Source organism: Dromaius novaehollandiae, chromosome 8, assembly GCF_036370855.1.
Source record: "Dromaius novaehollandiae isolate bDroNov1 chromosome 8, bDroNov1.hap1, whole genome shotgun sequence".
Taxonomy (NCBI): Eukaryota; Metazoa; Chordata; class Aves; order Casuariiformes; family Dromaiidae; genus Dromaius; species Dromaius novaehollandiae.
Window position 1 is genome coordinate 32,258,473 of NC_088105.1, and position 22,070 is coordinate 32,280,542.

General features: G+C 42.2%; 1 protein-coding gene across 2 annotated transcripts; it reads right to left on the minus strand.

The window, feature by feature from the left end:
- Positions 1-114: 114 nt before the first annotated feature.
- On the minus strand, positions 115-20,206 carry EFCAB14 (EF-hand calcium binding domain 14). 2 transcript variants are annotated; one of them, XM_064516178.1, is made up of 11 exons: positions 19,959-20,206; positions 19,248-19,396; positions 15,753-15,898; positions 13,110-13,208; positions 9,855-9,965; positions 8,884-8,961; positions 7,835-8,026; positions 7,091-7,171; positions 5,620-5,731; positions 4,480-4,611; positions 115-3,674 (listed from the first exon to the last, which is right to left on the minus strand). In XM_064516178.1, exons 1-11 carry the CDS (start codon positions 20,138-20,140, stop codon positions 3,499-3,501), a joined length of 1,458 nt encoding a protein of 485 aa, XP_064372248.1. In that variant the 5' UTR covers positions 20,141-20,206; the 3' UTR covers positions 115-3,498. The 2 variants fall into 2 exon arrangements, with proteins under 2 accessions (XP_064372248.1, XP_064372247.1); XM_064516177.1 differs by having other exon boundaries at positions 8,884-8,964; positions 19,959-20,205.
- Between the last annotated feature and the right edge of the window lie 1,864 nt (positions 20,207-22,070).

The window sequence follows — 22,070 nt, forward strand, 5'->3', positions numbered from 1 at the left end:
GGCAGGATCCCGCCCCGCGCCCTCAGCGGCTGCACCGGTCGCGGCCTGCGTCCGCAGGGGACCTTTGGCCCCCCTGGGGAGCGGCCCCCCCCCCCGAAAAAAATTCAAACCGCACACTAAAAATGAAATTTTATTTAGATAAATTAAAGTCGCATTACATGATAAAACATGTGGAGTTCAGTAGCTTAAAAAAAGCCAGCTTTTGTTATGCTCATATCGATCAATGAAGCCGCTATGCGTTTCCAAAATAGGTACAGCTTCAGTTAAAGAAGGTGTTTCATTGTACAGGAAGGTATAAACTAAACATACAAAATGGTCCATATACAGGAGTCACTGAAAAAAAGATCCCAGATTGATAAATCAACATTTCAAAAGAAAGGAGCAAGAGTATAAGATGAAAAACGAAGCCAAGAATCACAGCATAACAGCATGTCTCAGCGTGCCATTTCCTATTCCCATTACAACACGGCTTTCAGAGGTCACCCCTCACTGCCACCCCACTAGTCCAAAAATTTCTCCAGTGTATGAACGGGACAGGGGAAGAGAAGTGGCCCAGGGACAGACACAGCATTCATGGGAAAGCTGCAAGCCTCTAAGACCATCTGATAGGGTGCCACATTTCCCTTTCCCCTCCCAAAGTCACAACTTGTCCTTTTTCAGTGTTTGCTGCTGTCATCCCCCACTGTTCCTTTCACCACCCCCACTTTCTCCCCTTTCAGACTTCCCAGCTTTTCCCACACTTCCACCCGCAGGAGAGGACAGGTGAGCTCACAGCTTGCCCTCCCACAGCAGAGGGGCCAAGGGTGATTAAGTGGGGCTCAGAAACCCTTGGGGCCCAGCCAGTTTGGGACTCAAGAACCAGTCTGCAGGTGGGGGAAGCAGAGAGGAAAGCAGGAGACCTCCTCCTGCTGCACCTCCCATGAGACAGCCCTTGGGCTCCCACCGCCTCGGCACCCAGCTCAGAGCTCCAAGGGTGAGCGCCAGCACCTCACAGCCACAGACAGCAGATCCAGACAGGCCTGTTTTCTATGCCTGCAACTTTTACACCTCTGCAGCACTGGATAAGAGAAGTGGCAGAAGCCTAACACCCAGTGCCAAGACTTTGGAAAGCACGGGAGATGGCAGCCAGAGACATGGCAGAACTTGTACAAATCAAAGGAGCTGGTTGGGGAGCAACACTTCAAGGTTGCAGCAAAGTGCTACCGGCTGGTCTAGGTCAAACAAAAGCTACTGCTGTACTCTTAGATGATCTGATTTTGTTAAATTCGTAGCACAAGTCCATCCTACATTTGCAGTGACTAGGGCAATTAGCAGTTGAATTGAAACACCACTACACACTTGCCATGCAAATTAAGCAGTACTGGACAGTTGTGTCCTAGTGCCCAATTACAAACCAGCTCAGTTCCTTGGCCACATACAGAGAACACCAGAGTTGGGAACAGCACACTAGTCTCAGGAGCTCAGCTGACAATTTCACTATTGCCATTAAAGAGCCTTGTCAAAGTAAAGCAGACTGCAACAAAACAAAACACACTAGTAGATTTACATGGCAATACACAAATTCTTTAAATTTTAAGATATGTTAAATTTCATACAAATCAAACTTTCAAAAATACTTTGCAAACTCTGGAATATGGCTATGATACAGTATGTACAAATAATATAATGGTTACATTTTATTGCTAGTTTTATTATTTGGTTAAAGAATCATACAGAAGTGTATAAAAGTGTGTGGAAAGTGGCAAGAAGCACATGTTGGCTTCTTGCCCTTTTAAAGCCAAGGTTGCTTGTTTTTTTCATTTTTTTGTTTTAAATACTGTGTTTTAAAATGTCACAGCAACAAAAGCATCTCCTTACTAGGTCATGTCTGCATTACCCAAATAGGATAGAAGAGCAACAGTGAAAGAAGCCTAGGCAATGGATAAAAGTTTCATTTTGCAAAATCTTTCACTGATTATATTTCCAGTATACAATTATTCATAAAACTATAAACATCCAGTCCAAAGTTACATAAAATTCAACAATTATGAACAGACTTACATACATACTGATGATTAAGTGAGGTGGGCACTTTCAATTCACTAATTATGCAAAAGACTCACAATAAGATCAGTGATACTTGTGGGCAAAGTCATCCAATTTGTCCTTGATCTGTCCTGCCAGCGAATCTCTTCTGCAAAAGTCACTTTCTATGTTTCAGAAGGAATCCCTGGGTTATAACATGCTCTGCATTTAGATCCACTAGTATAAACACACTCAAGCTCCTCCGCAGATATGGTTAACAGGTCATGAAAGTAACTATACTAATGAAACCTCACTCACAAAGCATTTATCAGTACAGAATGCTGACATGACTGCACTCTCCTATCCTGACTTTTATATCCTTGAACACACTGGTTTAGGTATCAAGCAATCATGTTCACATTAGCCCAGGAAACGACATGAAGTTCTAATGCAGGCCTTCCCCACCTGGTCACAAAAATGACAAGGAGCTTTACTCTGGGCACAGAGTGACACCAAGAACAAGTGGAAGAAACCAGCAGCATCAGCATCCTGTTAAAAAGATCTCCAGTGACCAGTCAGCAAGACCAAGAGCACTCCTCCAATCCTACCCCTGCACAGCAGAGATGGGAAATATTTGGGTGCCATTCAGCGAGCTGCACTGCAGACTTTTGCCTCTTAGGCGTCTGTCGGAGTTCTCCAGTAGTTTTTTTTATTTTTTTTAAGTTGATATCTCCATCTCAAAAAAAAAAAAAAAAAAGGCAATCTGAATGCAATACAGCAAAGCTAAAAGAAAAGCTGAAGTGAAAACCCAAGTGCTGGGTAGGTAATTGCTCCTGTAGAGTCATGATATAAGAACTTTCACCCTTTCCCTCTAAAAATAAGTTCTACTATAGATGGGCATAATTTACCACCCCCACCTTCCTCTGCCTGAGTCCAAACTCATTCATGGATATACTTAGTCAAAATTAGAATTTTGGCTGAAGCTCTCAATGACCCAGTTTAGGTTCAGTCTCTAACAAACTTGTTTACTACCAAGACAGCCTGATACAAACTTTTCCTTAAATATGCATAATTTACTCTATTTCAAATATTTACAAGCAGAAAAAGCCCATCTTTACAAGACAGGTTTCTTTCTGCTCTACATAAAGTGCAGCTCTCTAATTTAAGGCAAATTTCAGTGAAATATAAAACCATGGGTTTATTTCTGTATGTACACATTTTAAATTAAAAACAAGACCTCCTTTGGAAATGAAAAAAATGATACGCAAATATTTCTAGTAAGTTTGGGATTTTTCTGGATTTTAACACAGTCCCAATATCATGTTTATCTACATTAAATTAGTATATTTCTTTTTAACAAACAAATGAAAGAGTGGCAATGTGTACAGTAATTTAGCTCCAAAAACCTGGGAAAGTGCAGACAATTTTTTCTTGTCCTGTAGTTTCCTTTAGCTACAGTAGCATCCATCAATATCACGTTTCTAAATATATACTCTATACACCTAAAGCTAATTGCAGTTCTTGTAATGAGTATTTTTCATCTCCATCTGTATCAAATTTCTTAAAGCTCTGCAAGTCCTGGACTGTAGAACCAAGTAGCTTTTGAAGATCTTCATAGGATAGTTTTCCATCAGCATCTTTAGTAGCTTTTTCAAACATATTCTGAAGATCTGCAAAGAGAATAGTGACTTAAAAGTAATTTTTTGAAATACACAAGAATATCCTGTATGTTGCTCTTCCAGTTTTACCGCATTATGTGTTAATAGCTAATAGTTAAATAAAGCATCCCCAAGTATGTAGCTTTCCTTCTACATTGTCTCAAGCTGCAAGTAACAGTTTAGGAGAAAAAGCATAAACAAAGATTTTTGTATTAAATTACAGTAATTCTGAAAAAATAATCCCTATTTCAAGCCCACAACTAATAGCCCACTCTATAACCACTAACTGCATAAAGATGCAGTTGTCTTCCACAAAAGCAAGCTCTGAATGACTGTTGCTATACCAACAGAGCAGATCATATAAAGGGAAAAGTGTCTATTCATTTCCTGATGCAAAGCATTGCCCTTTTAGTAGCTGAAAAGACTGAACAGCAAGATCCAGAAACCATTCATTCCAGGCAGTTCTCTCTCAAAAAAGCAGCCACCAAACCCCCACACCTACTTCATTTTCCTTCAGCACTCTAATTCTGCCCTTAATTACTCCCCCAATCTCTGCTTTAACACTTGGCACAATACTTCCATACTCAAAACACTTAAAATTCACCTTAGTGCACACTCCTTTTTAAATTCTAGTTTCTTCTCTTTTACAGGCTAGTATCCATTTCCTCCCCTCCCCCTTCTCAAGTCCATGGTTCTTGAGCTTTTCAACTTTTACCAGTACTTCCAGATACTGCCATAATTCCCCGTACACTTACCTCCTCCTAAACATTTACATAAACTATTTTGGAAAGAAAAGGTCAGCCTAGAAGGGACAAACCTTCTATGCTTGATATTCCTGGTAAGGACAGATGTCTCAGCTGTCCGTTCTTCTCTGTGCTGTCATCAGCTGACCTTGAAGTCAGCCTTGAAAGGTCTGTGGGCTTTGCTGTAGCACTCGGACTACTTCCAACTGTTGTAAAACAATTTCTATTAGTCTTACTAGTTCCACAGAATTAGAGTCAAAGACAAAAAGCCAGTAAAACTAAGAGACTTTGCACTGCAGATACAATACTGTATGGGCTAAGAATGGTGTGAAATTGTATCAGAATACAGCAGCATGTTACCCAGTCTTACCAACAGCATGAAGAACAGAAGGAAAGAAGCCTTTTTTTGACAGTTACACACTTTTAATATTTCATGCTCTACTAGGAGACATATGCTTGTATACCTCATACACAGACTGACTGCTTGGAAAACACTACCTTCCAGTCAGAAAATGCTGAACAAGCTTTACTAATTGAATGTACATCTGTCCACCTGGGGTTTTCATCTTCTCCCCCTTCTATAAGGAAAAATAACCATCTACTCCCCAAATAAGCAACTGGTATAGACAAACCATGAGAGTAAACTGTCAAAGGGAATTCTAACATAGGTGTCAATTATCTATCTACCCTTCCAGTGAGGTGAAAACTTCTAATTTTTCTGATTAACAAAAGAACAAGCACAGTTCTAATGTAGTGAAGTGTTTCAAGTCATCTCATCCTCAACACCGCCCAAATACCTACAGCAGAAGTGCAGAATTGAGGCAAGCTGATGGAGAGCCAGACTTTTCCTCTGTTATGCTAAGCTTTTTGAAAACTAAAATAGATAGTTACAGAGTACAAAGTTTCACAAATGTATCTGTGCCAACTAATTCCATGAGTTTGACAGTTCAGCATTTAATCACTGTATGCCTTCAAACACATTTAGTTAAATACAGGTAATGACACACATGAATCTACACTATGCACATGAAAAGCCATCTTCAAACTACTTACAGTTTTCTGTTTTAGAGCCACTACCTTCCTACCACCTTAAATGAATTAATCTTCACCAAACTCTTAAGAAAGCATTCTGAATTATTCACCTTCATTACATATTCTTTGAATTACACAGTGAACCTTCAGCTTTACGGATTACTATTAGACATGACTCTTACCATTCTTTGATGCCTCAACGGATCTGTCATTTTCTGGCTTGCTTGAGAAAGCACTGATCAGCTGAAGCTTCTCTTTTAGTTTTGATACCTGAGAATCTCTAGTTCCCGTTTCCTGCATATGTAGAGAATATTTTTCTTAAGAAGCACCCTTCATGTAAATCAGAAAGAATTCATTTTAGGAATGTTTGTACTTTTCAATGGCTTTCTGCTTTCCAGGCTGATCAAGTTTTAAATGGCTAACAAAACTATGGAAAGATGCAAGGAATAAATTCACATGGTCTGTAAGAAGACAACAGAATCAGAACCTCAACCTGAAAAGGTTGAGCAAATTCTAAAGAATTATTGTATTTCTTATATAAATGAGCAAGATTCTGAAAAATCATAATAAAATCACCAATATTAATGTACATAGAATGAGCATTTAATACATTAATGGAATTACATAGTTGTTACAAATGTTTGCCTGAAGCACTGAATACATTGATGCAGGAGCTACTTACTGTATCCCCGCCAAAGTAAACCTACCATATTCTGTATCTGGACCTCTTTTGCTGATTTTCTGAGGAGGTTCCAGATTACAGTTTGAGCCAAGAACTCCTACAGCCCTCTGAACTTGACATATTTATGTGGTCACATCAATCCAAGCCTAGAATTGATACTGCAGCCAGTACACTCACCTGCCTTCTTTCCAGAATACAGAAGCCAGCTTCACCACCACCATCCCTTATCTCCAGCCCAAGATTTGGCCATTCAGTTAGTGTATTAAACTTGTTCACTGACAATCCTTATATCATTACTGAGAGAAGGTTTTCATCAGTTCCTAGGCTCCACTAGTACAAAGTTTCTCTGAGTCAAATTCTGGCTGTTAGCTCCTGGCTACAGGTCTAGAGGACAAAGAGGAGCTGTGCACACTTGGGCAGCACTGTCTCATTCAGTCCCTTCCCCTCACCCTTTCATGCTTTCCCCTGTACTGCATGACATATCAAGGATAAATATAAACCCCACAAAAAGTGATGTTTTTTTAAACCTGAATAAACACCCAAACACCATTTGCAGCGTGACTTCATAACAGTTGGGCTAGCCCAAGAGCACAGCAACGGGAACTCAAACCGAGTGGGCTGCCAGAGTCCCCCATTTCATCGGGCCATGGTCTGCACTGCCTAAGATTCCTTCAGCTGCTTGAAAGGATACTACAGCAGTTCTGCTATGTTATCCTGTATAAGCAAGTCTGGGATCAATATTCCACAGACTCAGAATAACAAGACTTTAACCTATCACAGCTTTTCTTCCACTCTAAGTCATCTCCTGCCCACAAAATGGAGTGGACAAGCTGCTCTTCTACACTGTACTTTAAAAACTGCATTAGCCTGCTTACAGTTTGCTCTCCAATTAATTCCCATTTAAAATGATTATAAAGACAATGATAAGGCCTACTAACCCAGTGTAATTCTCCCCCCCCCCCTTAATTTACCTTCAGTTCTTTATCTGAATGAGTTTCATTATCAAGTTGATCTTCATTTTCCACATTTAGAGAGGTAGTTGCATCATTCCCCTACAGGAAAAATGGAGAGCAGAGTTTATTCATTTGCTTACTATTTTATACAATAAAGTTTTTTCCTTCAAACTTGGCAGGCATGATGTAGAAAAAAAACAGAGCAAACACTTGAAAAAATATTGTGAAAGCACTGGTTATGTAGATTACCATAGCAACATCAGCACATTTCTTATTGCTAGACATACAGAATGCATGTTCAGACACTGATCCCAGTATGGCATACAGAAAGCACTGGAAGGATCCAAAAGCATATATAAATGCTTTTTGAGCATTTAAACACTGTTCAGCTATCCAGAGGCCCACCTAACTCCTCACTGGGCTTAACAGGCTCCTTACATGTCAAAGTGTCTTCTCCAAACGTAGTTCAAGAGGTCTGTGAATCCTGTTCCATTAAGCAGCTGCCTAAGTCTTAAATGTTGCAGTGTTTTGCACATTTTTCTGCAGCTTCTGCAGGGATGAACTGACTTTCAGAGATGTTCTTAATGTTGTTACTTATTTTTGAACAGATAATGCAACTTCCAGCCTTTTAAAATGAAATACTAATCCTTTCAAGTTTCATTTTTGACATTTTCTTCGGTTAGGCTTTGAAAAACTACATATGTACCACATGGAAAGTATTCCAATTACTTGCTTGAGTAGACACCCGTAGACACTGCTTACCACATTGGTAGACAAGTTCTCTAGTTTGTCCAGCTTATTCACAGCAAGCAGAGAGCTTTCCAACAGCGTAACCCTCTGGCTTAGATTACCAATGGCTGAATCCACATTTAGAAGCTTTATGTCATTCAACTTTTGGTACATCACTACAGTATTATTTAGCTCCTCCAAAGCTGCATGCAGGGACTGGCTTTCCTGAAATATAAAACCAGAACACGTGAGTTTACTCAACCGCTGCAGCATTCTTGCTGTTAACAAGATAGTGCTTGACCCAGTTTAACCAGGCAGACTTCAGACTGGCTTCCCACAGAAACTGTTGAAACCACCCAAATGGAAGTTTACAGAAAGTTATTCCAGCTTTCAAAGTTTGAAACCGAGGTTTTCCTCAGGGCTAACCTCTTTGCTGCTATTGTAGTCCATTCAACTGTGCCAGCAAACAACACACAAAGCCCATTCATCTAGTTTTCCAGGTCAAGCTTAGTTAGTAACTATACGAATTACTTTGTTTCCCAAAGAAGCATGTACTAGGCAATGTTTATGTAAGAGATTCACTTTCCAGGAAAATATTGATTGTATGAAATATAAATAAATGCACCAATTCCATTCCAAGCCATTCCAGCTAACCACTCACACATTCATTTTTTTCTTGAAGTCCTGCTTTCCATGCCTTATTACATTGAGGGTGACTCAACACATGCCACTCCCAGATTTGTTCAGCTCAGCAAATACCTACCATAAACCCCATTCAATATAAAGCTTTTAACATTGTCATTTACATGAGCAAAGTACACCTATAGTTGTTTGATAGTCACTTCAGTCTTTCTACTCCTCATCCAGTTAAAGTGCACGAAACATACTTCCACCCTAGGATACTTTCATACTTACACATAAAGAGGAACAAACTACAGCAAAATTGCATTTGGTTTTGAAGGACACTACTGGTATTTGGTCTTGACAAAAACACTTTTTTGTACACTACAATGTATCAAAACACAAAACTTAAGTATGAGTGGTACTCGCACCAATATTCCTTATGCAAGGAGGAAAAATACCTGTTTGCAATCTTCTGTCTGATTTCTTTGAGTCCTTGGTGTAACAATGGAGGGAAGTGAAGGCATCTGCTTTAATTCCTTCTAATGAAAGAAGCAGAAAGTTACGTACCAAATATCTGGAACAAAATACTAAGCTTTTAAGACCAGGCAGATCATAGCTAAGGGTGTTTTGCTGCAACTATTGAGCTCATGTTTGTCAGGCATGCAATATTTTAACTAAGAATATAGTGAAGAACTATTTTTCTCTTTCAAGTACTTAGGATCTAAAGCGTTTTTAAATAAAAAACAATCCCAAAATTAGCTACTCTCCTTCAACAAAGCACTATGACGCACATTTCTTTGTTAATATGCATACTGTCATATCCGCAACATTTTGTAGCATTCACTGAGGACATACTGACTCAGTCAAGCTTTATAACAAGAATATTTGTGGATAAAAATCATATTTAAAGTAATCCTGTAGTGTAGTTTAACTGAAAACCTCATTTTGCTGATTCTATTCCCATTAGGTAATTCCTTCCCAAGTGATAGAGGTCAGTATAAATATAGGAAGTATTTTCTGGTAAAGATCACCAATAATTTCCTCCTCATTCAGACCCTTAACTCTACCAGAAGCTCCACAAACTGTACCTCAACACTTTCACCATCCCCTATCCTTAAGGGAGTGTGGACAGTTACCGTAAGCAGTACCCCGCATAAAAGAGCTCTGCATCCCCATAGTGGGAAGCAACAGATCGTGAAAAGTGTAACAGGGACTAATGATTTCTGGCTCCAAGAAAAATATGTACTTAGTACCTTATAGCAGATGCCAGGGATTACGAGATTAGCCATGATTAATGTACCAACCAGCCCCTACCCAGACTTCTGAAGTATTCTCGGCACAAGGCAGAACCTCATGCAATTTGAAAATTTGTTTCCAATTAAGCAGATAAACTTTAAAGATGCAGTCTTAAATTAGCACATTTTCTTACCACATCATTTTGGAGTGTTTCTATGGATTTCTTGTATTCTTCAATTGCTGTCTGCATATTTTCAACATCATGAGAAACACTGGTTAGTGTGCTACCTATGTTTGCTACAGTCTGGAAGAAAGAAGTAGACATAACATTTCAGCATTCCTCCACTGCACTGTTTAAGTTTCAATCTGCTAAACATAATGCTTTGTTAAAGAAGCTGTATGCAGACTGCCACAGAAATGTGCAACTGAGTTGGAATATTTAGAACTTCCTTTGCAGAAAATACTGCAAGTTATACCCACCACAACCTAGGGCCAATAAATGAACACACACTCTTTACACCTTCAGGGTGAGTGCATGTGTGTAAATATAAATACATATCTTCTTTTTACTAGATAACCAAAATTATGTTTGTTCTTCCCGAAGCAATGTAAACATTCTTTCATTAATTAAAAATCCTGACATGAAGACAGTTTATCCCCTCTCTGCATGCAGTGTTTATATTAAATATGACGTTGACATCTATTTATCCTGCCTTAATATTCCCTAAAAATAACACTCACTGCTATTCTCGCAGAGGCTGTTGATCAGATTTTCAAGCAACTATTGACTTTTTATTTTTAAATGAAAGAACTACTGTGAAGTATCAAGAAAGCCACCTCTATCCCCCATGAAATTGGCAGCTACAGCCATAATGTGCTGTGATTGCTACCTTTCCTTCCAACTACTGCACTCTTGTCTTCACCCATTTGAATCCCCCCTTCTGCCTTTTACTTTATACACTATTCTGAAATGCTGCAGTGGTGTTTTATTAGATGATGGCATGGCACCCATCAGAGTCATATTCTGTCAGCTAGGACATCCACGAACACAGTAATATAAATCAATGTAATGAGACATAGAGCACACCTCTGTGCTTCTCACTTCATTTTTTTTATGCTGTGTTCTATCATTTCAACAAGTAACCCATGTAAAATCCAATCTTCCTATGACCCTCTGCCATAGGCTCTCAGGACACTATCAGTGATTCTCTAACTGCCCAGAGCATATTCAAATGATACCCCCACACACCTTGCTCCAGCTTCCTCTTCTGCAAGTCTGAACACATATTCGACATGATCTCTCCGCCCTGAGGGACCTCAGGACAGCTTCAGCACCTTTCATTATTTTGAACCCAAGCCTCTGTGCAAGAGCAGCTCTTAGCAATATTTCAGGACTAATACCAGCAGGCAGCTCTGCACTTTCAAGAATATTATCTGCAGGGAAGGAGGCTTATGAAAACCCCAATCCAATTCCAACAGTAGGAGCCTTTTCGTCAAAAACAGCAGGTAACTGCAAAGACAGCTAGGTGCAATAGACAGTTGAGCAGGACACTTTCACCAGGGTTGTCAAAAGCCAGGCTACCACCTACATCCTCTGACGTTCTCCTGTGATACAAGGTATTGTGGGACACACACAGCCAGAGGTCAAAAAGAAGCTTGAGTCTTTGAAACCCATTGCTTTGGTTAACGTGAAACTTAAAAACCATTAGAATTGTTGTATTTAAGCCCTGGAACAGTTTTTCTATACTCAGTACCTAATCATATACTTCCTGAAAGGATTCCAGCTCAGTTTTTATTACATCAACCTTCCAATGTACAAGCGAGGCAGCATCAAGAAAGGAGTGGAAACACCCTACTCAGGCTCAACAGTAGAGACTGAAATGAACTCAAATTTTGTAACACTGTACTCAAGGTCTTTCATTTTTATGAAATGTGACCAAAGATGGGACTTATTTCAACATGAAATACAGCCTGCTTAGCAGATCACTGCAAGCGGAAACTTACTGGTCCTAAGACTGCATTGTATTGACAACACTATATTAAAAGCAGCAAGAAAAATGACACCAAGATGTCACTCTTCTGCATATATATAAAAAGTAGGTGAAGGTCCTGGACTCCAAGTACCACCTTAAGACTTACTTCTGAAATGACACTGTAAAAATCCAGTATGCTCATAACAGTAAATTATAAATCTAGGAAGGAGCTTCACATTCCCTTCCAAAATAGAAATCCTAGTAGTCTGATTGGCCAAACCACACTAATTACTTAGCATATTACATACATACCAACTAGTCTGTTGATATGCATGAATTTTGTAGCAATAGGAAATGAGGATAAGTGGAAACTCATAAAAGCTACAAACAGGACTGGACTGCTATTAGTTATTAGCACAACATAAATCCTTTTGCTAAATAATAGAACTGCCATTGTAGACCCGGGAATGTTTTAACAAGCCCTTCTTTTTACTGAGATAAACAGGCCAGTTCTTCGATAAAGAAAATTCAGGTAAGGCACACAGTAAGATACCATCAACAGAAGTCACTTTCTAAGTGAGCCTGTGTCACCCATTTGGCCTGTCTTTCAAGAGATTATCAAAAACCATCCTACTACAATTTATGTTGAAATATGCTCTGCAAGCAGAGACCAAAAAGCTTTTAATTGTTTTTAGAAAAAGTTCAAAACAGACTAGCCTTAAAACAGAAGAACAGCTGAGATATTCTGGAATGGTAAAACACAGACTATTCTAGTTTTGAGGAACATTATCACACTGACAACTCTTAATATAAAAACCACACACATAACTGATATTCTGATTACTATTGTATACCGTACACACATTATAATTATCTTTACTGTGCACACACAACGCTAGAAAACCAAGCAAGTTTGCACATTACTGTTCCAGACACGCTACTCCCGATTTAGACTTCTACATTCTTCAAGACAAGAAACACAGAACCAGACATGGGACTACACTGCTCAAGTTCAAAACGTTTTCCAAAAACCAATCTGTTTCCATTTCTGTTAAAACAAACAAAAACAAAAAATCAAAACCTAAACATAATACTTATTCACATTCAGAATTATTAAATTGCAGACAGATTTTCTGCAAGGGTCTCATATATTACTAGGAAGATGAGCAATCTGCAGGAAAGCAACTAGAAAGATCACCTCCAAGGTGAAGATGCAACCACATAATACAATCAGAAGCACATACATCTCCAAAAAGGGAGAACCAAAGCCTTTTGTTTTCTATCTGCCGTAAGTTATCTTAGGATCAATACAAAATACATGAACCACAATTAAAGAAAAAAACAAACAAAAAACAAGACAAGCAAATATTTCACACAGGAACTTCAGGTAACTTCTGTTATTGCTGTCCCCAAAGCCCAGCTGCAGCTTAGCATTACAGAATGCATTTAAGAATAGCCACATTTACATTACTTGCCTTCTGGAGTTTCTCTACTGTAACAGGAAGAGTAATTAAATCAGAAGCAGACTTGATGTTGGTTTTGAGATGATTTACTGTTGAGGTCAACAGCGATACCTAAAATGAAAGAGGAATACTTAGAATTAGTCAGCAGTTCTGATTCTGACCTTCCCCAATACTAATGGCTTAATTGGTAACATAAAAACATAAGATACAAGAAAAAATATATATACACTAAGCACCTCTGTCTCTGTAAGTTAGAAGTCCTACTCAGGCTATGACATTAGAAATCAATTCTGCCTCTTGCAACTGAAGCAAGTTTATTTTTGCCCTCTCCAAAACTGAATAAAAAACAATAGGTACAGAAGCCCTTCGTTTTCAATAAGGTACCCATTTTATATTCATGCCCTTGTACAGCCATGATCCAAGAAAGATTTAAAAAGTGCAAGAGTCTTTACATGAAAAAAACAGTCATCTAACTCCGTATTTGGCAATCACACCTGCTCAGCAAAAAGCCAGTAAAGCCATGCAACTTCTCTAGCTGAATGAAGGGCAAACAAAGTGCATGAATCACTCAAACTCTTTGCTACAGAAGTGGAACAGCAAGAATCTCAGTATTATGGATTAGCTCAATTTCTGTCAACTGTTCTACACAGATGGCAGGTTATTCAAAGGGTCTTCAAGGTAATTCATTCATCCCAATCAAGAGGCTGTCAACTAAATTATAAGCAGCTACAAGTTGGTCATTAATTGCTAAAGCTATCACTAAGACCGGTTTGCAGCCATCAGTAATTGAAACAAGTGAGGGAGAGTCATTTCTGCTCACGTTTGACAACCCTGAAGCAGAACAGATAAGACTCACTTTCTTTGGGGAAGGGGTAGTTCTTTCCCAAGCTGAGGAAAGGCATGATCATTTTACAATAGGCCAACACAGACTAGCTGACTTGTAGAGTCTCTAATTCCACAGCTGTGAATATTGGCTGAACTCAATTCCCAACAGTGCATCTCAACAACTCACAGAAAATAGTAACTAATTTTTGTTCCTCAAAAAAAGCTGGCTCAGACTATAACCAGACCCTGAAGTAACCGAGGGCCTGCAAGAACCATGTGCCAGTGTCTTTAACAGCCAGGTGCAGACAATAGCATTTTAAAAGTCCTACTAAGCACATAAATATCTGTGGATAGTGTATACTGTCACATGCAAAAGAAAACAATTGTTTGCAGTCAAATTTTCAAATATACTTATGTGCTCCATTAAGCACCTAATCACCCCTGTACTAAAAATACCTAAAATACTCTTCTATACTCTTGTACCTAAATGCCCTAAAAATGTAAGACAAAACACCAGCACCAGGCCGGGCGGGGGGGGGGGGGAAGGGTTTTTTTTTTTTAGTTGGTTGTTAGTTTTGTTGTTTTTGTCCCCATTCCTCCCCCGCTTCTGACACTGACAGCCACCAGCTCTAAACTTCTATCCTTCAAGGCAAGGACTTCAGGAAGAGTCTTGCTGGATGTTCTGTTTGAAGAATGAACAAATACACCATTTGAGGAAACAGCTTTGTTAGGTGGCTTAGCTCCATCACAGTAAATACAGCTAAGACTGACACCAGCTCACAGAATGGCTGAAGTTGGAAGGGACCTTTGGAGATCATTTGGTGCAACCCTCTGGTCAAGTAGGGTCACCTGCAGCAGGCTGTGCCAGATAGAGACTCCAAAGTCTCCCTGGGCAACCTGCTCCAGTGTTCAACCACCCTCACAGTAAAAAAGTCTTTTCTTATATCCCAACAGAACTTCCTGTGTTTCAGTTTGCACCCATTGCCCCTCATCCTGTCACTGGGCACCCCTGTAAAGAGTCTGGCTCTGTCTTCTTTATGCCCTCCTTTCAGATACTTATATGCATTGATAAGATTTCCCCCCCCACACACACACGCACAAGTCTTCTCTTCTCTAGGCAAAACAATCCCAGCTCTCTCATCCTTTTCTCATATGACAGATGCTCCGATCCCTTAACCATCTTCTTGGCCCTTGCTGGCCTCGCTCCAGTAGCCTCCTCTCTCTCTTGTACAGTGGAGCCCAGCACTGGACCCAGCATTCCAGGTGTGGCCTCAGCAGGGCCAAGCAGGAGGCAAGGATCACCTCCCTCAACCTGCTGGCAACACTCTTCCTTCAATAGCTCAGATTCTCAGAATGTGTTAGCAGAATTGATATACACAAGACATGAATATTTCATTTGTGGCATCATGAAATTTCATTGTCTGATTCTTGCAACTTCTTCCCACACTCATGAAGTGTTTGCAGATAGTATCCTCAGAGTTGAAATTTCACCTATCTCATCAGGAAAGTACAGAACTGTAAAGCTGTGAGGTTCCTTTAAATTCTGCCTTAAGCCTTCTCACCAGTTGCTTAATTTCTCCTCTTTGCAATCAGGCTCCGGTGCAACCAGATGTTCTACTTTTTTGTTTTGTTAATAGTGAGACTAAAACCCCGTTTTAAATTCAAAGAAAAGTTTAGCACATGTTTGTAGGAGTCCTTAGAGAACAGCTCAGCACTACACTTAATGAAAAAAGTACACAATTTTTTTGTGTTAGCAGGTTTATATTTATATAAACAAGTAAATTTAAGGGAATATTTTGAGTTTTTCAAAATCAGACAGATTCTCCTCACCTGTTTATTGATCTCTGTAATATTTATCCAAACTTTATTCAGTCCCAGCTCTCCGGTCTCAATTTGTTCTAGCTGCTTTTGCTTCTGCAGCAAATCTTCATTCAGTTTAGGAATTTCCTGGAATGATGTCTTTTGATTAGATTCCACTAAAAAAATAAGAAATGAGAAGTCCAGCTAAACAATGCTGAAAAGGCAATAAACTTTACAAGCAGCAACATTACATATCTACAACAAAGATGACAACAACAGCCTACAGCAGTTTACTGCCCATTCTGAAGGTGTTTGTTTGGAACAGCAGCTCTTCTGGGGTCTAAGAAGCATTAATATTTGTAGAGACTGTACTAAATTTAACACTTTGCAAGTTATGCATGATAGGACTGTCATTCTGGTAACCCTCAACAGCTATTTAGTGCAGTTATTCTGTATTAATTCCACAGATGGACATGAAATAGTAACAGAATTATAAATAAGAACTGCCAACAGTACGAGGGCAAAGGCAGCATGTGAAGTGAACCTTTATGCCCTTTCAAGCCTACAAAGGGGTTGCTGACCACGACGTGAATTCCAAACAGATTAGGGTGATTACAGTTCTTCCATGTGACAAAGACCACTGAATTACTCTCAGAAAGCACTGCATAAGCTTACACACTAACGCCTGTTGGTAAAACAAATCAATAAACAAGCTCCTTGGCAATAAAATCAGTTAATACTACGGAAGTGGTAAATATGTAGCTCAAAACAATTCAAGCAAGCCTCAGCAATGCAGCTCTTCCAGGTCAGCAGCAAAGCTGTTTAGTTGCAAATGCTATTAGGCAATCCTAAACCCCAGGGTCTGGGAGGAAACCAGTCAGCAAAGGTTCCGAGATGGAGATGAAAGGGTGCTCCAAAACCTGCAGCTCCACCCTACAGCACAGCCCTGGAATGCTCCAGAACACACTGCCAGTCTTCAGACCCCAGACCACCAGAAGCAGCAGGACCTACGTGATACACATCTGGCAGCTCCCTGAACAAGCTTTTATGTGCAACCCATAGGGTCAAAAGGGAATGCCTTTAGGAGTGCTTTAGGCCTGTGGAGTGGATGCCCATGAACACATAACTAGGCATGTGTATCTTCAAAACCACATTTCACTTTTTCTTTAATTAAGCAAGTTCTGCAAGGCATTTCTAGGTATTGATAGCTCAAAATCCAAATAACACGTCAACAAAGACAACCTTGAAAAGACTATTAACAAGGTGCATTTTAGCCGAAACAGACTGAGAGCTAATTTTGTATCTGTGTACCTTCTACACAAGCAGTTCACCTGAATCTGATGGCTTCTCCTCAGATTTCAGAGCCTTGCACACAAAACATCTCCCATTAGGCCACTCTCACTGTGTTCAGCATTGTGTGTTTCAGTAACCTACTTAAGAGTTTCCTACCGTACTTGGAAGGTTCATTATGAGACTTTCTAAGCAACACTACTAAAAACTGAATGGAAACACTACAATAATTTCCCCCCTCTAATTGTACTAGAGATGCAAAGAAGTCTTACTTAGAAAAGCTCTCACACCATACTCGATTTGTTCTAAGCATAGCAGAACACAAAGAAATACTGCCAAGGTAAACTGCTCTTATGAAGAAAGACTTCAGATGAAGGTTAAGAGGAAGATTTTTTCCATACCTGCCCTAGGACAGACTGATCTGGGTGCCTTAATTTCTCCCTCCACCCATCCACTCCCCTGAAGTAGGAGGGTGCATTTTGGAATAAGGTTATTCTTGCTGTATGGGTTGGTTTGTTTTTTTCTTGTTTTGTTTAATGGTATGTCTCAACATGGTTCCAACTTGGCTTCCAGGCACTGCTATTACAGTGACAAGGAAATATGGGACTATTTCATCACTATCTGAAGGATTAAATGCACTGTTTTTCTATCAGTGCTCTTAAGGAGAAGACACGCACATTTGTAACTGTGGGACAGTAAGCTCAAAGTGAACAATTGCTTTAACAAAGAGGTCTACGTACAACAGGAATGATGCAATTTAACTACACCAAAGCCAAGTAATGTGGTCATCATGCAAAACTCTTACTGCCAGTACATACTATTGCTTTAAGGAGACTGGTCCGTGAAGACCAACAGCTAGCTTATCCAGAACAGGGCAGAAACTGCTACTGTAGAGCAGAGCTGTTCAGTGTGGTCAGACACACAATGCAGTGCCTGTAACTGGAAGTATCTTCCAGAACTGGGACTCCAGACAGGACTACCTCTTCAGGAGTTTTGTATCACTGAATGTAAAAGCACATCTACCAGCAATGCTTTCTCTCACTTCTAACCAGCCAGAAGATTCTACCTTGGCAGACAGATCAGTTACTCATCGCCTCTCAGCAACACCATGTACCTTAACAGGATGCCCTAGACACCAATAGCAAAGAACATCAAATGTACTTCCTCGACATCACATTCTATCACAAGCAAATCAAGTCTTCTCCTCAGCTTCAGCCCTAGCTGCCTCATGTTCTTAAAATCAATTTCAAGGGCTCTGGTCTTGTTTTTAATTTTTTTTTTCCCCCAAGTCCAGAGCACAAAAATTTTAAGATGAATTTACAGGACACAAAAGCTGCAGTCAACAATGATGCTCCTTGAGAAAAACATAACCAGTTAACTTTCTTGAAGCAGCTAGAGAGTGAATGCCTAAGCCTCACTACTTTTTGCTCCATTCACACACCTCTTCAGCTTACCCTTGCATTTTTCAATATATAGGATTTTAAATACTACTAAAATAAGGCACACCAAAACATACCATCTTTCCAGAGGTGAAGCATAGAGAACCAAGTGCACGTTGCATGCAAATTTTAGTTTGTTATACTTCAGCACTACAGTGGCAGTTACAGTATCGAAATCTAACATGCACAGAGAAAACCTGAGACCAACAAGCAGAACGCTTCATGTAAATTCTACACTTCATATCATACGCAACACATTAGACCAGTTAAATAACAACGGGTCAATGCAAGTAAGATTAGACACATTAGAAAGACAAATAGAAAAAAATGTAATACTGAAGCAGCATTTAAGTTACAGCTATCTGCAGGCAAGCATTAGAAGTTTTCCAAACAGCTCAAGACAGGAGCATATTTTCCATTAACTTTACAGTAAAGCAGCAAAATTCTGTAGACTGCTTTTACATGAATGACCAGTACTTTTTCAAGTAGTGGCTTCCTCGGGAAGAGACCACTCCGAAGCCCAGAGTCAGGAATTTTAGAAGAGTATATACAAGCAATCACTGGTCCACCTAGCCCAGTGTTTTTACCCCTCCTCAGGAAGTACAGGCAGGCAAGCATATATGATACTTGCCTTAGATTCTCCCAGCCTCCAAGTAATTTTGTCTCAGGGAACTCCTCAAGTCAAGGGTACTTTGCCTGCTTAGTATTTTCAGGATCTGAATAAGCACATAGACAACTAAAGCACTTCACAACACTCAAGGCAAATCAGAAATGCTATAGTTACATTCATACTTACTAGTTCGAAACTTTTCCTTTATTGCATCCAGATCTTCCTTGAGAGCTACCTGCATCCAAACTAAGCCAACACAAGCGACCACACAAGCAGCAAGAATGACAAAAGCACATAATGGGTAGCACAACTTGCAGCATCGTAGATATTCTCCCCTGGGTAAAACAAAAAAAACAGGTTGTGACTATTCGATAGTACCTGCAAAAGTTTTGTTCTACATGCTGGTCAGCCTAATTAAGGAATAGCAATGGAAGAGCAAACAGAGTCTGGCTAACAAAGTCTAATGAAGAGTTTTGCCAAGAATAAACAAGTCTATACCGTGAAAACAGGACTATCGCTCTCTGCACAGCCTGTCCGCAGGAGGCACGCCTAGCATATTTAAGAGCAGCTGTCAGGTTTCTCCTACTAAGATTCCCTGCTCTGCTGTCAGAAATCCATGCTGGGAACTTCTGCCTGACAGCTCGGAAGGCAGGCTGGAAGGCAGGATACCATCACAACGTTATGACAAGCCCCCTCAGATCACCCCAAACTGCGAAACCCTAACTTTCTCCGCACCGCGCCCCCCTCCAGTCCCTCCCGGAGGCCGGTTACCGCCGCTGCTACCTAACCGGGGAGTTCACCGCGGGCAGCAGCAGTCGCGCGGCCCCGAGGCGGCCCCGCTCGGCGCGCCCGGCCGCCGGCGCCGCGCAGCCCCTCCGAGCCGGCGGCGGCGCTCACCGGGCGAAGCGGCCGCGCGCGCCGGGCGCCGCGAACTCGTCCTCCTCGGAGCTCGACTCGGAGTCGGAGGCGGGCGGCTCGGTGCGCAGCAGCCGGTGGCCCGAGCCCTTTTTGGCGGGCTTCTTCCTGCGGCCGTCGGCGGCGAGGCCGATGAGGGCGTTCAGCTCCTTGCGCTTCTTCATCCTCTTGTGCGGCGTGGGCGGCGGCGCGGCCGGCGGCTGGCTCCCGGCTCCCCCCCCCGCCGCCGCTGCCGCCGCCGCCGCGCCCCGGCTCGCCAGCGTGCGGCCGCCGCTCGCCGGCTGCGCGGGCCCCGCCGCGGCTACGGGCGCTCAGCGCGGCCGCCGCCGCCGCTGCCTCCCCGGCGGCGACACGCCCGGCGCCGCCGCCGCCGCCCCGCCCGCGCCATGGCTGCTCCCACCGCCGCCCGCCCCGCCTCCCGCCTGCCAGCAAGCGGCGCTCCCATTGGCCGGCGGCCGCCCCGCCCCGCCGGCGCTTTAAAGGGCCAGGCGCCCCCCGGAGTGGGCGCGGCGCGGGGCGGGGCGGGAAGCGCTCGGCGGGCGGAGGGGGAGAGGGGAGAGCCGAGAGCCGAGAGCCGCGGGTTCGCGTCCCGCCTCCGGCAGGGCGGACGGACGGAGCGGTGCGGGGAGCGGGCACAAGCGCTGCCGGAGCGCTGCCGCCCGTCGGTTTTCCCGCGTTATTTTATCTCGATTACCAGCGGAATCCCCTCTCTCTCGGCACACACCCGAAAAGTCGGTCGCAAGCACAGGTGCGGCCGCTCCGCATGTCCGCAGGCCGAGAGCAAAGGAGCCGCGCGGGGTCCCAGACCCGCGGGGAGGCCGCCGTGTGCTGCAGCAGCCCGGTCGGTGCTCTCTCTGCCCTAAACCCTAATTTCCCATGTAAATCTAGGGAAAACAGCCTGTTTGCCATTTAAATTCATTCTGGAAATGGTTCACTTACAGATCCTGGCATTTTTCCAGACACCCACCAAAGACAAACTCAACCCACGGATTACAGGTTGGGAACGTTATAAGCATTTAAGAAAAAATCATCGTAGCGAAACAATGGTTTCTGGCAGCCTGCATTGTCGGTGCCACTTTCTGTCCTGCCTACAGCAAAGCTGTGCTCAGACTGCCTTGTTGTATCTTTGGGCTCTCTGCTTTCCGCAGCATCAGAAAACCAGTCTGGCATGTGATTCACCACACTCACTGAGGTGGATGTGTCTTCGAAATTTGCCCCAGCCATTTTTAAGGTACAGCTTAAAATGATAGCTCACTTCATATACGAGCAACAGCAAGGTAGAGTTACTCACTGCAGGAGTTTGCAGACCAGGGATCTGCTCACAGCCTGGGATCACAGCCACCACTTCTGTCCTCCAAAGCTCAGTTCTTCCTCGGGCAGCCAGTGGGGACATCCAGTTCTCACTCCTCCACTGGAAGAAAGAAACTGCTGATGGCTGCAACGTTGCACACAGCTGTGTGGACCGAAAAGGGCCTCTTTCAAGAAGTTTAAGAAACGGTGGAGTGAGACCTTGGAGCTCCACACAGAGCTGGTATCTTTGCCAGACATGTAGCCTGGGTTTCCCCAGTGGAAAATTGACTGTGTTTGGACAATTAGGAACATATTCAATTTCCTTCTCTGTAACAGCCTCGAGCCTGGGCCACATCTGGAGCATCTGTCCTGTGCTCTCGGTGCTCCTGCTGCTGGTGGGAGGCAAAGCACAGAGCTCGTGACTGAAAGACAGGGGAGAGAGGAGAAGAGCTTGGAGACGAGGGGAAGCCCTGGGGGGCAGGGAACTTGTGATGAAGACTTTGGGTGGAGGAAGGCCAAGGTATGTCTATTTTCTCCTTCAGGTTTACTGTACTAAGAGCCTCAAGAACGGCGTATAAAGGAACAATATTCCCCAAGGATGGCTTTCCATACCTGTTAGCATTGTGAGACCATCTGTTAGGTGCTGTCCCTCAGCAGGGCTCCCTTATTCCCCCAGAAGGCCCCGATCACACTCAATCCTTGCAAGTTTTCCATGCGTCAGTGCACAAGGGAACAGCACGGGTGATCAGTAGGGTGAGGATAAGCCCAGAGCCATACCAGGTCAAAGCCCCGTTCAGCTCAGTG

What these genes read in the sequence shown, in the direction of transcription:
- EFCAB14 (XM_064516177.1), bottom strand. Translation starts at nt 20,140, where the DNA reads ATGAAGAAGCGCAAGGAGCTGAACGCCCTCATCGGCCTCGCCGCCGAC. An exon ending in AAACACTCCAAAATGATGTG is followed by an intron (nt 8,965 to 9,854) that starts GTAAGAAAATGT and finishes TTCTTTCATTAG; the next exon opens with AAGGAATTAAAGCAGATGCC. An exon ending in AGAACTTGTCTACCAATGTG is followed by an intron (nt 7,172 to 7,834) that starts GTAAGCAGTGTC and finishes TTTTTCCTGTAG; the next exon opens with GGGAATGATGCAACTACCTC.